General features: G+C 53.0%; 5 protein-coding genes across 5 annotated transcripts; 3 read left to right on the top strand and 2 right to left on the bottom strand.

The window, feature by feature from the left end:
- Positions 1-1639: 1639 nt before the first annotated feature.
- On the top strand, positions 1640-2556 carry CkaCkLH20_04854 (uncharacterized protein; the record flags this gene model as incomplete). The annotated part of the gene is made up of 3 exons (XM_038887573.1): positions 1640-1744; positions 1849-2334; positions 2389-2556. 3 exons carry the CDS (start codon positions 1640-1642, stop codon positions 2554-2556), a joined length of 759 nt encoding a protein of 252 aa, XP_038747180.1.
- An 838-nt stretch (positions 2557-3394) lies between these two features.
- On the bottom strand, positions 3395-6007 carry CkaCkLH20_04855 (pumilio-family rna binding repeat protein; the record flags this gene model as incomplete). Its single annotated transcript, XM_038887574.1, has 5 exons — positions 3395-3928; positions 3978-4604; positions 4668-5624; positions 5673-5753; positions 5897-6007. 5 exons carry the CDS (start codon positions 6005-6007, stop codon positions 3395-3397), a joined length of 2310 nt encoding a protein of 769 aa, XP_038747181.1.
- Positions 6008-7302: 1295 nt separating this feature from the next.
- Positions 7303-7674, bottom strand: CkaCkLH20_04856 (mitochondral 37s ribosomal protein; the record flags this gene model as incomplete). Its single annotated transcript, XM_038887575.1, has 2 exons — positions 7303-7584; positions 7636-7674. The coding sequence occupies 2 exons, from the start codon at positions 7672-7674 to the stop codon at positions 7303-7305; spliced, it is 321 nt and encodes a 106-aa protein (XP_038747182.1).
- Positions 7675-8132: 458 nt separating this feature from the next.
- On the top strand, positions 8133-9429 carry CkaCkLH20_04857 (RNase3 domain-containing protein; the record flags this gene model as incomplete). The annotated part of the gene is made up of 2 exons (XM_038887576.1): positions 8133-8396; positions 8521-9429. The coding sequence occupies 2 exons, from the start codon at positions 8133-8135 to the stop codon at positions 9427-9429; spliced, it is 1173 nt and encodes a 390-aa protein (XP_038747183.1).
- A 1355-nt stretch (positions 9430-10784) lies between these two features.
- CkaCkLH20_04858 (uncharacterized protein) lies at positions 10785-13185 on the top strand (the record flags this gene model as incomplete). The annotated part of the gene is made up of 3 exons (XM_038887577.1): positions 10785-10972; positions 11034-11526; positions 12550-13185. 3 exons carry the CDS (start codon positions 10785-10787, stop codon positions 13183-13185), a joined length of 1317 nt encoding a protein of 438 aa, XP_038747184.1.
- Positions 13186-13307: the final 122 nt, after the last annotated feature.

Consider the following 13307-nt stretch of genomic DNA (forward strand, 5'->3'; position numbering starts at 1 on the left):
GTATCCTTCGGTGGTGCGTCGTATCGTTGAAGGTAATACGAAAGTCGATTCTTCTTCCAAACGATAGTCTCCTTCGTCCGTACGCTATTTATGGGGTCACCTTCTGTTGTCAAGAACCTCTGGGTGGCTCTGAAGGCTCTCGTCGTAGCGGGAAGGCGCACTGGCGATGGTCGGCTGATGGGATTGGCCACGCGCAGTGCCTGGGGATGGTTAGGCGGAGAAAAGTAGTTTTAGTCTGGAAGAGAATACTGGCCTGATTCACGCTGGTTCGGAACATGTTGTCTAATACGATGGGGTTCGGAATCGTGATCTTGATTCTGGTGTCTTTTGATCTTGATGGTGCTGTTGGATGCGTAGAATTTGAATCGAAAACGATGAGCAAAATGAGATAATTTAAGACTTACATAGAATTGCGTGTTAATATTTCCATGGTCAAATGATACGCAGCTCTGTTTTTCTATCCAGCAGGTTCCATTCCGCCATGGACACCTGACGCCTTCAAAACTTTGAACCGAACAACCAATGAACCTCTCGTAAACTATCTAGTTTGGGCACTTGGAACTATGAGAGATTTCTTCTTGAGCTTGAGAGTGCAGTGCGGCAGAACTGTCTTTGCTAAGGCGGGAGGACCAGGTATCTAACCTCCGAGGACCGCCGAATGACAATGCGAGACGTTTTCGCAGCAGGCGCCTCTTAATATTGTTTCGATTGATTCGTGACCTTGCTACCTTTGGCTTTATGTTGCGGGGAATACCGGAGTGTTCCTGAAGCACCTGTTCGGCTACCTCTCCTCGGATTGTTCTGGGTTGTGGAGCTTGGTAGTCTTGTGAGTACAATGATGCATGTTTGTTTCGCCGGTATGAAACTACAAGCTTTTGACACTATACAATCGTTGCACGTATGAATTCTTCACAGAGGATCTTGCGAACGGCTTCCCGAGAGGTGACAACCGAGATGAGAGCAGCGAAGTGAGGTCCATTTGGCTCATACTCCATGGAGTTGCCCGGCGGATATCCGTCGGCTTGAGTTTTACTAAGATAACATCAGACTGTACGAGGTATTCTTAAGACGCATAGACATATCCTGACTCTCCGGAGCCGCCCGATCAGTTGACCTTGAATGGCTCCCATGATCTAAGGTAATGGCAAAGTCCAAGATTAACCTATGAAGATTACGTAGACGAGCCATTGCTTTCGATCTGACTCTTTCAAAGGCTTTTGCAGCGTATGAGGTAAAATGGGATAGCACGGCTGGAAGAAGTCACATGGAAGACGGCAGGTGTAAACAGAAACCAGCACCCAGGCTGAAGAAAGGGGTATCTTGAGGCAGCCCTTCATGCTCGGCTGCAGAAGTCCAATCTATCTACTTGGAAGATCAATCATGGCTATACGTATCTTATTCTAAAGTGGCTTGATCCGAAAAGTTCGTGTAAGTGTCCATCGCCGGCGTCTCACTCGGCATCAGCCCGGGTACCCACAAAACCCGATCGATCGGCACCCGGTGCGGGGTGCGTTCCCCCTCTTATCTTATCGCACCTCCCAAGCTCTCACCCCACCAAACCCAGAGCTCCCATCCCGCCTCTCCAACTACACCTCGGCAACGGCTCCGACATCCCTCCACGAACCCTCAAACAAGCACAATGGCGACTTTATCCGGCGCAGACCGCATCCGCGCCATAACCGATGAAGATGGCATGTTCAAGGCCTTCGACACGTACCCGTGGAAGAAGGACAAGATGTTCCAGGTACGTCATCTCCCTCCGGCGCAAACCGAGCTGCCGACAACCCAACGGTCCTCCGGTCGATCACACACATCTCGACCATTGTTAACTGACAATTCCGAACCCAGTCCGGTCTGACCGCAATCCTGGGCGACCCGAACACAGAAAACCCCAAAGGAACCCCCTCCGAGCTCGCAACCCACGCCCGAATCTTCTACTACGCCTCCCGCGTCGGCGTCACGATCGACTTCAACAAGTACAAGGACTGGCTCGCGCGGCACCCAGACCACACACCACCCGACATCCTCCCGGAAGAATACAAGTCGCAAACCACAACAGCCGGCACCGCCGCTCCGTCATCGACGGAAGATCTAGCCTCCAAGCTCAGCGACCTTAAGACTGATTCCGGCGCCGAAGACATGCCGTCGTGGCAAGCCGCAGCACCGAAAGCAGATTTATGGGTTGAGCGCAAGGCTCCCTTGCAAGTTGATGGAGCCGATGAGGGCGGCGAGCCCGCCTACCCCGTGGGTTTCGCCGAGATGTTGCAGATGTTGCAGAAGGGCATCCCGATACCGGGCATCAGACAGATTCCCGACACTGTGGTCAGGGACGCGGTAGGTAATTGTTACAGGGAGTTCATGTCGCATGCATCGCTGATATCCATCTAGTCTGTCAAGCCATTCGGTAAACGCGCTGTGCCGAAGAAGCCATGGGAGAAGGATGCCCCAGTCTTGGAGGCTGAAGCATCAGAGAAGCCCCCTGTTGTTGATGCGGAGTTCCCGCCGCTTGAAGAAACGCTGGCACCTGAGAGCGCGACAGCAACTAAGGAGGCGTAAGACTTTTGATTTGATTGGTCGATGTACTCTGTTTATGGCGTTGGGCAGATATGGAGCATGGCAGGTATGGAGCATACTCCAAGCGCGTATTGTAAGAACTTTGCGGACCGAACGGCGTCTGGCACCAATGAATCTTTTTCTTTTTTTTTCGTGATAGTTACTTGATAAATTTCAGGAAACACGAGGAGAGTGAGCCAGAAGAAGCAAGTGTAAGAAGACATTTTCTAGGGAAACTACCTAATGTTGATTGAGGACTCCGCAGATGCTGTCCAATGTGGACCAAGGCACACTCCAAACCATTTGGAATGTGATAAATACTACATACAATCATTGACTTTCATGTTTTGATATTCCATGCTGACGTAGTTCTCCATCTCCGTTCTCCGAGTCGTCATGTCAGCTGAATAATGGAACCGAGGATGCGTCAGGAGTTTGTGCCTGTGTCGCGATGAACCGCCATGTATAGATAGCACTTTGGCCGGGCTTCATCATGTAACTCCAATGCCCCTAGATGGGGTTTCGAGGTCACACTGACGCACCTCCTCCATATTGCAAAATCCATAACCATGTGGTGTCCAATGCACTCGGACAAGTGATAACTTGCCAAGCGTAGGATGACAGCTGATCTGTAAATTAATGGCCAAGGAAGATGTTTTGTAAGCACGGACAAATGCTGCGGGTGCGATGACTTCGTCAGAGTTGGGGAAAATCAGGATAGGGGCGTAACGAATTAGTGGTGAGGACAGAAGTGAAAGCGACGTTGGAAGAGAACAGGAGTGGCTCGCAACAGTGTCAAGAGTGTTGTGAAAAGCCTGGATGGAACGTTGAGGTAAAGAGTTCAGCGGTAGCTGCTGCCGCTAGCAAAGCGAGGGCCACCGCCGACCATGCGGCCTATGCCAGGACCGACTCCGGGGCCAGGGCGAGTAGCGACGGCGGGGTTGGTGCAGAGCATGCCAACGCGGGAACCGAACTTGGATCCACGAAGGGATACCATGTGCTTCCGGATATGGGCAGCCACAACCTCGCGGTGCTGCATGCCAGCATGAGTGAGGATGTACTGAATCAAATAGTTGCCGTATTGATCGCTGGCAATGTCGACGAGAGGGATGCGGGGGCGATCGACTCGACCCTCGCAGACGCGGTCGAGATAGCGGCCAAGGAACTCTCCACCGCCAATCTTGAGACACTTTTCGACAACCTTGGAGGCGTACTGATCGGTACTGTACTCTGCGGCGTAGCGAATGACGTGGTCAATGGCACGGGAGCGGTCGGCCGGGGCTCCGTGCTCACAGATGTGCTGGATGCACCAGTTACCGAACTGACCATGAGCAACGATGTCAATGTTGGCAAGAACCTCCTCGATGCAGGGGCGCTGGAAAATGTTAGAAACAGACCGAGAATGATTGGAAAGAGTGTCTTACCTTGTCCTCCTCCAGGCAATTCTCGAAGATGTTCTGGACGACAAGACTTCCAGTCTCGCCAAGTGCAACCTCGTGCCACATGCCACGGAGGGCTTCGTTGACAAACTTCATGATCTGAGGCGGGGATTCAGACCATCTGAGCTCGAAGAGCTTCTGCCAAACGTGGCATGCGTAGCGATGAATGACTGTCTCCGGGATACGACGAAGAAGCTCGTGAACCATGATGGCCTTGTAGTCCTCCGGGACAGAGTCAAAGGCCTTCTGAACAACGTGGCAGCCGAAGGGGTCCATGGAAAGACTGAGGGTGTTGCCGCGAATGGCTTCTGCGATCTTGACGACCTGCTCGGGCGTTCCATGCTCAAAGCAGCGCTGGACCAAGAAGTTCCCGAAGCGGTTGACCATGAGAGGGTAGGCTTGAGCGACGATGGCCTCAACAATCTCATACTTCTGGTCGGGCGTGCCGACTTTCAGCTTCTGCTGGAGGAAAATAGAGGCTTGCTGATCATTGTTGCAGACGATCTTGTCAACGATATACTTCCAGTTGCAATTGACGTTGCGGTCCAACAGGCGACGGTAGTTCAGGGGCTCGGTGGTAGGGAGATACGTCTGACCCTCGGTGGCGATGGCCTGTTCGGGACGAGAAGTCAGCATGCTGGATCTAGCACCCTTTTTCTGACTCTCACGACGTACCTCACTCTTCCAGCCAGAGTTGGCAGTGAACTCAGTGGCATGAGGGGAAAGCTGGCTTTCCATGGACTGCTGATTGTAGCCTTGATACATATCGGAGCTCATGTTGCTTCCGGGAACACCTGGGCCACCGACCATAGAGCCGAAAGGACCAGGGGTAGGAGCAAAGCCGTAGCCCGATCCGAAGTTGGAGCCCCCGTACGGCTGAGGGGATGGCCAGCGAGAGTTGTCGAAGCGATTGTTGCGGCGGCTGCTCGGAGGACGAGAGAACATCTCAGTGTCCTGGTTCATGCGGTCTCCACGGTAGCTGTCACCCACTGGGTAGGGGCCAACAGGATCAATGTAGGTCTGGTTGAATCCACCACGACCACCTCCGTACCAATCTCCCGCCATAGACTGCGAGTCGGAGGCGGGCATAGCTGCAGCGCTGTTGGAGAAGGGGGTTCTCGAATTGCCCCAAATGCCGCGAGAGCGGTTGTAGCCTCCAACAGAGGGCGCGCCTGCATCCGAGCTGTTGTCATCATTCGGACCCCAAGCGTTCTCGGGTCCAAGCATGCCAGATCGGGCCGAGGGCACTGGCTGCATGATTTCGTCTTCCTGCTTGATCGAGCGTGTCTGTGAAAGCTCGTGGTCAAGGCGGTTGATCTTGTTCTGCGCCTTGGCGAGTTCCATCTTGAGCCGAAGAAGCTCATCCACATTGCTGCGGTTCTCCTTAAGGGTAGCGCTGGCGGGGCGAGTGGTCGGAGCGGTACTGGGAAAGGAATCCGTAGCCGGAGTGATGGGAACGGAAGTGCTTGCAGAAGGAGGCTGATCAAAGCCACGCGTGTACATTTTGTCGTCAGAATTCTTGATCGCCTCGCTCTGCTGGTCAAGAGCGGCCTGCTGCTCAGAAAGCTTGGCAAGAAGCATGTCCATGGGGTTCGTGCCGGCAATAGTGGCGGGCTCCTGATTTGTCTTCTTCTGTTCTCGCTGTGAGCGAGGCAACAGACGGCGAGTAGAAGAACAAACCTTAAGAGCATTCTGATTGACGAGCTTAGAAGAAGCAAGAGCCGCAACGTCAGAAGGCTGACGGACAACTGAGTGGTCCTTCTGTCTTCTAGTCAGTAATTTTGTCATACGGGCTGATGCCGGGGATCGCTTGGGTTGACGAGTGTCGTCCATGTCCACAGGGCGAAGAAGGAAATACAGATGCGGTGGACGACACGGTAAGCACAGGGAATGAATCAACTTACGGTGACAAGCGAATCGGGCGACTTCTTGATGTTTTCCTCTCCGAAGACGGGCATCGTGATAGTAGAAGAGTCTCGCTTCGGGGTAGCACCCGTCGAGGGAGGAGTAGACATGGCGGGCGAGCTTGTGAACCGTGTCTTGTCGAGGAGTCAATACTTTGCAGAAAATAAGTCAGGGTATTGCCAAAAGGTGGCAGACAAGATGAGAAAGATTCCTTCGCAAGAATTGCCGACGGTAGAGGGTTTGGGGGATTTCACTCTCTGGAGTTGGCAGAGAAGTCTGTGATGGTGCAGGGTGGAGAGTGGAGGATGGAGGGTAAAAGGTTTTTGTTTTGGGGGGTTCGTCGAAAAAGAAGCGAGTCGAGGTAGGAAGGAAGAGATACCGGAGGCAACCGCAGGGAAGGAAGCCGCTCTGGGGGGCAAGGCACCTCTCTCGGGGGTGGATTGGGTGGGATAAGTTGCGCTAAGTTGGCAATGGCGGGCCGTATAAAATAAGATGCCCTTAGATTTTGACTGAATATGAGGCAGTAGAGGTGATCGACTGTGGGTATTTTTCTCGGAGAGGAAGGGACGTCGCAGGTATCGAAGGGTTATTTAAAGTCGGTCGACGTAGCAACGGCTCGTCCAGTCTTTAAGGAGATCCAGATGGACCAGTGGGCAGTCACCAGATGCTAGGTCTTTCTTCGGCCCGAAAAGCAGATGATGCCTCGCTTCCTAGGTAGGCAGGAAGGTAAGAGTGAATTCAGCCCTCCACACTTTCTATGCCAAAAGACGGGTTGGCCATTCACCACTGCCAGCACTACCCAACTTCAGACGATCTTGGTCTTTGTGACCTGTGAAGTTTCCCGGCAATTTTGATCGAGTCCAGCTCCAGTAGACCAATCTCATGATAAATATTGGACTTTTGTGGGAAGAGTCGGTGACTCCTCGCTGCTACCTCAACAGGAGCATTCCCGTATCTTTCATCCTCGCCTTTGTGCTTTGTTCTAGGCTGCTGACACCAAAGGGCATCAACGAGGGAAAGCTTTGAGTCTTGGAACGGGAGAAATCAGCAAGCACGACCTCGAAAGCAATGTTTGGAAACATGTAGATTGGTCTTGCTTGGTAGCTCTTGCTACGAAAAACCCCATACACAGCGTAATATCATACACTGGACGTCTTTTCTTGACATCCATTTTCTTCATGCGCCGCAAGCCATGACTTCGGCGGATCAAGTATTTCGGATGCTTCACGAAAGTCTCTACAGGGGAATCTGCCGAAGAATCGAGTTGTTTTGGTGTTGGGTATCTCGGCGGCCAGATTTCCGACATTTCGTTCGGCAGTTGCGCGGCGTATTGTACAGATAATTCGATCTCGAGTGCAGAATCTATCGCTTCTTTTTCTCGACTGTGAAAGTGTCAGTTTATGTGTCAACCGTTGCCGAAGCGACGGGTCTTACCCTTGGCCTTCAACTTCTTCGGCGCGCTCTTTCCTCTCGACTTCAGTGCAGCAATGTGGTCCAATCGGTCCATCTCGTCAAGATCGATGGTCGTGAGCTCAGGGCCAAACTCCTTCTGAACATCTCGGACGGTGAGAACCTTGCGCGGGTAGTACGAGGCGAGAGCAGGTCCCTTCAGGCGCTGGCGCAGGATCTTGTTACCGGTACGGACTCCCTCGGGGTTGAATGTTGTCGCAAAAACTTGACATTGGACCTAGTTTGATTAGCCAACGCATAACATCAATCAATAGCAGCGGAAAATCACCTTCATGAGGTCCAGCAACCTCGCGCGTGGGACACTCATCTTCGCATCGTCTTTGGGAGCACAATGACGATCGGGAATTTTGTCGCGACGCCAGCGAGCTAAACCAGCAGTGAGGTTAAATTCCGCCCCACGCATGCCTGATACCATCCAATTGGCGTGCGATCCGGATCATCGATGAACCGCGAAACCAACCAGATCACCGGCTTACCTAAGGCTATAGTAACTCCAGGTGGCTGCTAGGTACCTACCTAGGCAGGTGCAGGTAGGTATCCTGTGGGGCTCAAGTTCAACGGCACGGGACCCTGCAACAGGGGTGCAGAAATGCTGCTGGACTTCCCTGCGATTGCCATCTAAGATTCTCTGCAGCCATCTTTGATGTGCTATGAGCGACGCAGCACATTCTCATTTTTTTCCTCTTGCAATATCACTGGACCAAAGCAATTTTATACAAAGGACGACCGGAAGATACGGTATTTTTGTCGAATTCTTGAACTACAATGAGCAAACGGTCGAACTCGGGAGTCTTGCCTCCAAGCAAGCGGAGACATACAGACAACGACGCAGTCGAGTCGCTGGTGTCTCATAGCAAGGAACTCATTGAGTGTCTGCAAGCACTCACCGGATCATCCAAATCTGGATCCTCCACCAAAGACGATGCGCTGCAGAAACTTCGCGGTCTCAGCAAAACTCTTCTGCCTTCATTCCAATATCTTGCCCGCGATGGAGACCCTCGAGATGAGCTAGAGAAGCCCGAACCAAAGGTAAGAAAATCTTCGCCATCGCCATGTCATTCGCCGTCACCGCGAATATTCTCTTACTCACATCAACTGGCGTGTCCTTGGCGCTTTGGGGCCATGTGTGTCGACATCGCTAACAAAGCAACAGGAAATACCCCGTGAGCCCTCTCTTGCCGGAGTACCTGTCCCATCCTTCAGCATCTTCAAGCCATGGACATCAGCAGACATCCCGAAAGTGATTCCTCCGCTTCCCAAGATCACCAACCATGTTTTGGAGACAGCAGCATTCACCCATGTCGGCAGGGTCAAGAACAGGGGCGATCTCAGCTACGACCGCCTGGAGTGGCTAGGAGATGCCTATGTGGAGCTTTTCTCAACGTGTCTTATCTTCCAGACGTTTGGAGGTCTTTCAACAGGAAGATGCTCACAAATGCGAGAGCTACTCATCAAGAACGCCAACCTCGGAGAGTATTCTGTCAAATACCAGCTCTTCGAGAGAGCAATACTCCCTCCTGAGTATGACCCAAATAACCACACGACGTCGAAGTCAAAGCCGCAAGAAATCCAAAAAGTCAAAGGCGACCTTTTCGAAGCGTACGTTGCAGCTGTTGTGCTTTCCGATGCGGACGGACTTTCCAGGGCTGTAGAGTGGTTGCGATCGCTCTGGGCTATGACCATCCAAGATCAGATCCGAACAGCAGACAACAAGCCCGATATACGAATGGTCAAGGAACTGGGCACGACGGTGGAATCATCAGAGTCCCAATTGCTCCCGAAGGTTCAACTCTTGCAGCTTATAGGAGCCAAGGGGGTTCAGATACGCTACGAAGACTTGCCCAGCAAGCCAGACAAGTACAACAAGAAGTTGTCGCTCTTCTCGGTCGGTGTGTACTTGGATGGTTGGGGCGAGAAGAACAAGCTCTTGGGCATTGGTAACGATCGCAACAAGAAAGAGGCGGGACAGAAGGCAGCAACGGCGGCGCTAGAGAACAAGAAGCTGATGAAGACGTATGCGGCGAAGAAGGCCGCACTGTACGCAGCTCTCGGGAATGCATAGGTGACGGGAGTCCAAATATTGTAAGATGTGTGATAGCAAAACGTTAACGAAGAAACGGTGATTACATCTAAAAACCGTTCAGACTTGTCAGGTGATCGGAAGGGAGATGAACTGAGCGCATGTCCATGCCAGGGTCTAGGCCAACAATGCCGAAAAACGACGTTCGGCCGGAGTGGACTCGCTCTGCTCAGACGTTCCTCGGCTCAGCGTCAATTGACAGAACTCTAATTGACGAAAACAAACCAGAAGGAGAAGAGGATAAAAATCAATGGATCATCCCGAACCCTAAATACCTTACAGTGTACCGTTCGACCTTGAGCCGGCTGCCCGCATTTCACGTGCCTCTTGTCTCGGCCGACGACAATAATCCTGCATCGCACTACGGGCAGAAAAGACGCGGGGTGGACAGGATTAATTGCTAGTCGGGATCTCGGAGAAGCAGACCCCTGACAAGCCCGCGTCAGGCCCGCGCGCCCACCCCCGGCTGGTTCTCCTCGTGCTGCTGTGGAGAGAGGTTGGTTGCGTTGAATTGCGTTGCGTAGTTGCGTGACCCGGCCGAGGCAAAAGAATTACCGGCAACTCATTCGCACTCGCACACCACCTTTGCTCCAGCTGTGCGGCTGCTGCTAGAGGCAATATCGGCGCGAACTGCTTTACACGCTGTCATTCCCCAGCAGCTGATTGCCGGTACCGAACTACTCAATCTGCCAGTACCCGCCCACCGCTGTAACTTGCCCAACTCACCTTTCCCGCGGCCGTCCACACCAGACCTGATAGACCCCTTCCTCGTGGACGAACGACCTGAGGAACAACCCCATGGCGGAGCTCTCACATCATGCATGTCAGCGTGCTGGATTCTTAACTCTGTCACTCTGCCAGCACTTGTTTTTCTCGTTTCTTGTTTCAGCTCCCGTTGCCAAGGTTCCCCCGAGGTGAAGCTGAAGGGGCAACTTATCTAAGTTATCTTTGACCGGTTGTTGAGCCGAACCCAACCCCCGACCCTGCCGCCGACTCAGATCCAAACCTCGGACATTACTACGTAAACGCGACTTTCGCTCCCACCTTTTCCACTCACCTGAACAAAACCTCTTCGGCCGTTTGTCTTTCCAGGACAGCCGTCTAGATGGCTGACTCCGTGGGTGAGTTTTCGTCGACCCCAAAACCTTACTTCTAGTGGTTTTCCCCCGTTGTGGGGAGTGCAATTCCCCGGCTAATTGTATCGTTATGCTCTTCCTCCGCCCACAGATCGCGTGTTCGTTCATGCCTTAAATACCGTCAAGAAGATCCCCAAGACGGGGGCGTCGCGCCCCCCGTCGTCCGACAGGCTGCGACTCTATGGCCTCTACAAGCAAGCGATGGAGGGGGACGTCGATGGCGTCATGGAGCGCCCAACCTCGGCTTCCGGAATGCCTGCCGACGAGCTTCAACGCGAAAAGGACAAGTGGGATGCGTGGAACTCGCAAACAGGGTTGACTCGGACGGAGGCCAAGAGGAGATATATCGAGGCATTGATTGAAACGATGCACAAATACGCGACGACGCCGTAAGACTCTAGTGCCTCTCCCTTTATGGCGATAAGGCCACCGCTGACTCGTCTTCTGCAGAGATGCCAAAGAACTTGTCGCGGAACTCGAATTCGTATGGAACCAGATCAAGAACAACAGCCCGAGCTCGACCGATTCGTCGCCGAAAGGAACGGGATACAACAGCGAACCGCGCCGGTTTACACAACCCTTGAGCGGCTCGGAAGGGCCCATGAAGATACTCAGCCCGATGAGCGAAGATGACGCTGCCGAACGGGACTCGGACAGAAGACTAGGATATAACGAAGGCGTCGAAGAAGACGCGCTCGTACCGAACAGCAACTGGTCACGGAGTGTGGAACGTGCGTTAGAGAAGATGTCAGCCGAGGTCGCCGCATTACGAGAGCAAATAACGACTGGGAGGGAGTGGAAGTCTAGAAAGCAGCGCAGCTTCATGGCGTGGGTTCGATGGTTCGTCTGGATTGTGATGAAGCATTTGGCCATCGATACCGTTCTACTGGCCTTTATTTTGCTCTGGATGCGCAAGCGGAAAGACAGGAGGTTAGAGGACTTGGTAAGAGCCGGCGTGAAGTTGATGAGGGAGTACGTGAGGAAAGTCTTGCCGTCCAGATGACACCGCCGTCACGGGGCGTTTTCGCGGGGCGAAAGATGCCTGCCTACCTCGTTTCGAGACGTTCAACAACTACATGTCAATGTCACATCCACCTCGCGCCACCGGGATGCGGAGGCCGGTATGGGCAAGATAACCACGTCAGTTAGCGACGCTGACAGGCTCGCTTGAACGTCAACGCCATGATACTCAGCTTCATCTAGGCTAGATCGGGCTCGTATTCACCGTATTTCGGAGCATCCCTACGTTTCTGAGTAGATCATCCTACTTAGCCATCACGCTTTCGAAGACAACCCAGCCCTACAGCCGGGGACTTGTACGGATACGCTGTACAACATAATTACGATACAGCGCCGCAAGGGTTCAAATGCCGAGCCAACCGCTAAGCTGGGGACGCTATTGAACGCTGAAAGGGGGCAACAGCAAATATCCGATCCCTCAACGGTCCGGGGGCTTTGTTGGCATACTGCAGGCACATGGCAACTTCAAGATCCATCTTGTATAATAAGAACTCAATTGTCAAATAACAGAAGAAAAAAAATTGTCAAAGGCTCCTTCCTTTTCGTGCACCCAATCCTGATCTGCAGCTGGCCTACACACGCTCATTGAGAAGAGTGATGCAAAATCGAAAAGATCAGGTTATGAGGTGCACTGATGTTGAGGGGTTTCATCTGGCTACATTCCCACAGTTGTAGGGGCCGAAGACATGCCTCCTATCCTTACCTAGCCTAAGGCTTAGCTTCAGAGACCTTGTCGATCGTGGAACCCAGGCCCGATTTCCCACCTGGGAAATAAACTCTGCGAACGCGAACCTTGATTCACTCCTCAACAACCACCCAAATTCCTCCAAACCGCGGCGAAGAGCGAAGTCCAGTTCTTCCGCCACATGGCACCCATGAAATTCAAACATAAAAATTGTCCGGTGGATTGAGGAAGACGGATACCTCAGGTTTCGGCAAGATGCAGGACGGCAACGGAGCTACCGGAAGCGATGCGCCAATGAACAAGTCAGGATCATTGACGCCGACCGCGAAGAACAGCCAAGAAGAGGAAGAAGACATCCCGACATTTCAGGCGGGCTGTCAGTCCATGGCCATGTTCGTCCCCCTAGAGGAATCCCTCTTCGAGCCCTTCGAAGAACCCAAGACAAAACTCGACCGCCTCAAAGCATCAGTGGAGAACGTCGATAAGCAGGCCGCTGGGGTTCAAGAAAACATAAGATACATCTACGAGCGAGAACGCCGCCGCATAGTGCGGCTCGCAAACAAGTTGGAGGCAGCGAACGGTCTTGTCGAGACCGATCTCGGCATTGCTCCTGACGACAGAGCAATTATGATGGCATACGTCGAAGCAGCATTCCCGCCGGGAGCCGACTTCAGTACCCGAACGCAGTCCACGTACACAATACCAGAAAAGCCGCCGACAACAGGCCTCCCGCCCAGGCAGGGTGCCATATTGTGGTCTCTCTATAACACGGGACAGGCGCTCATCCAGATGTGCGGTTACATGGACCTCGCCCAGAAGTTCCTCGACGAGTACCACAAAGAGATCGAGGAGGAGACTGCGGCACTGGAAGCCCAGAAGGTGGCGTGGACCGGCTAGGAAGGCATGTTCTCGGAGACAGTGACGCTACCGGTTGAGTGAAGAGTAGACGGATGTCGATTATGGACGAGGTCGCGAGTACGGACAGAACGGAGCAGACCGGTCTCCGGAGTCTAGCACCG

The sequence above is a fragment of the Colletotrichum karsti genome, assembly GCF_011947395.1.
Source record: "Colletotrichum karsti strain CkLH20 chromosome Unknown Scaffold13, whole genome shotgun sequence".
NCBI lineage: Eukaryota > Fungi > Ascomycota > Sordariomycetes > Glomerellales > Glomerellaceae > Colletotrichum > Colletotrichum karsti.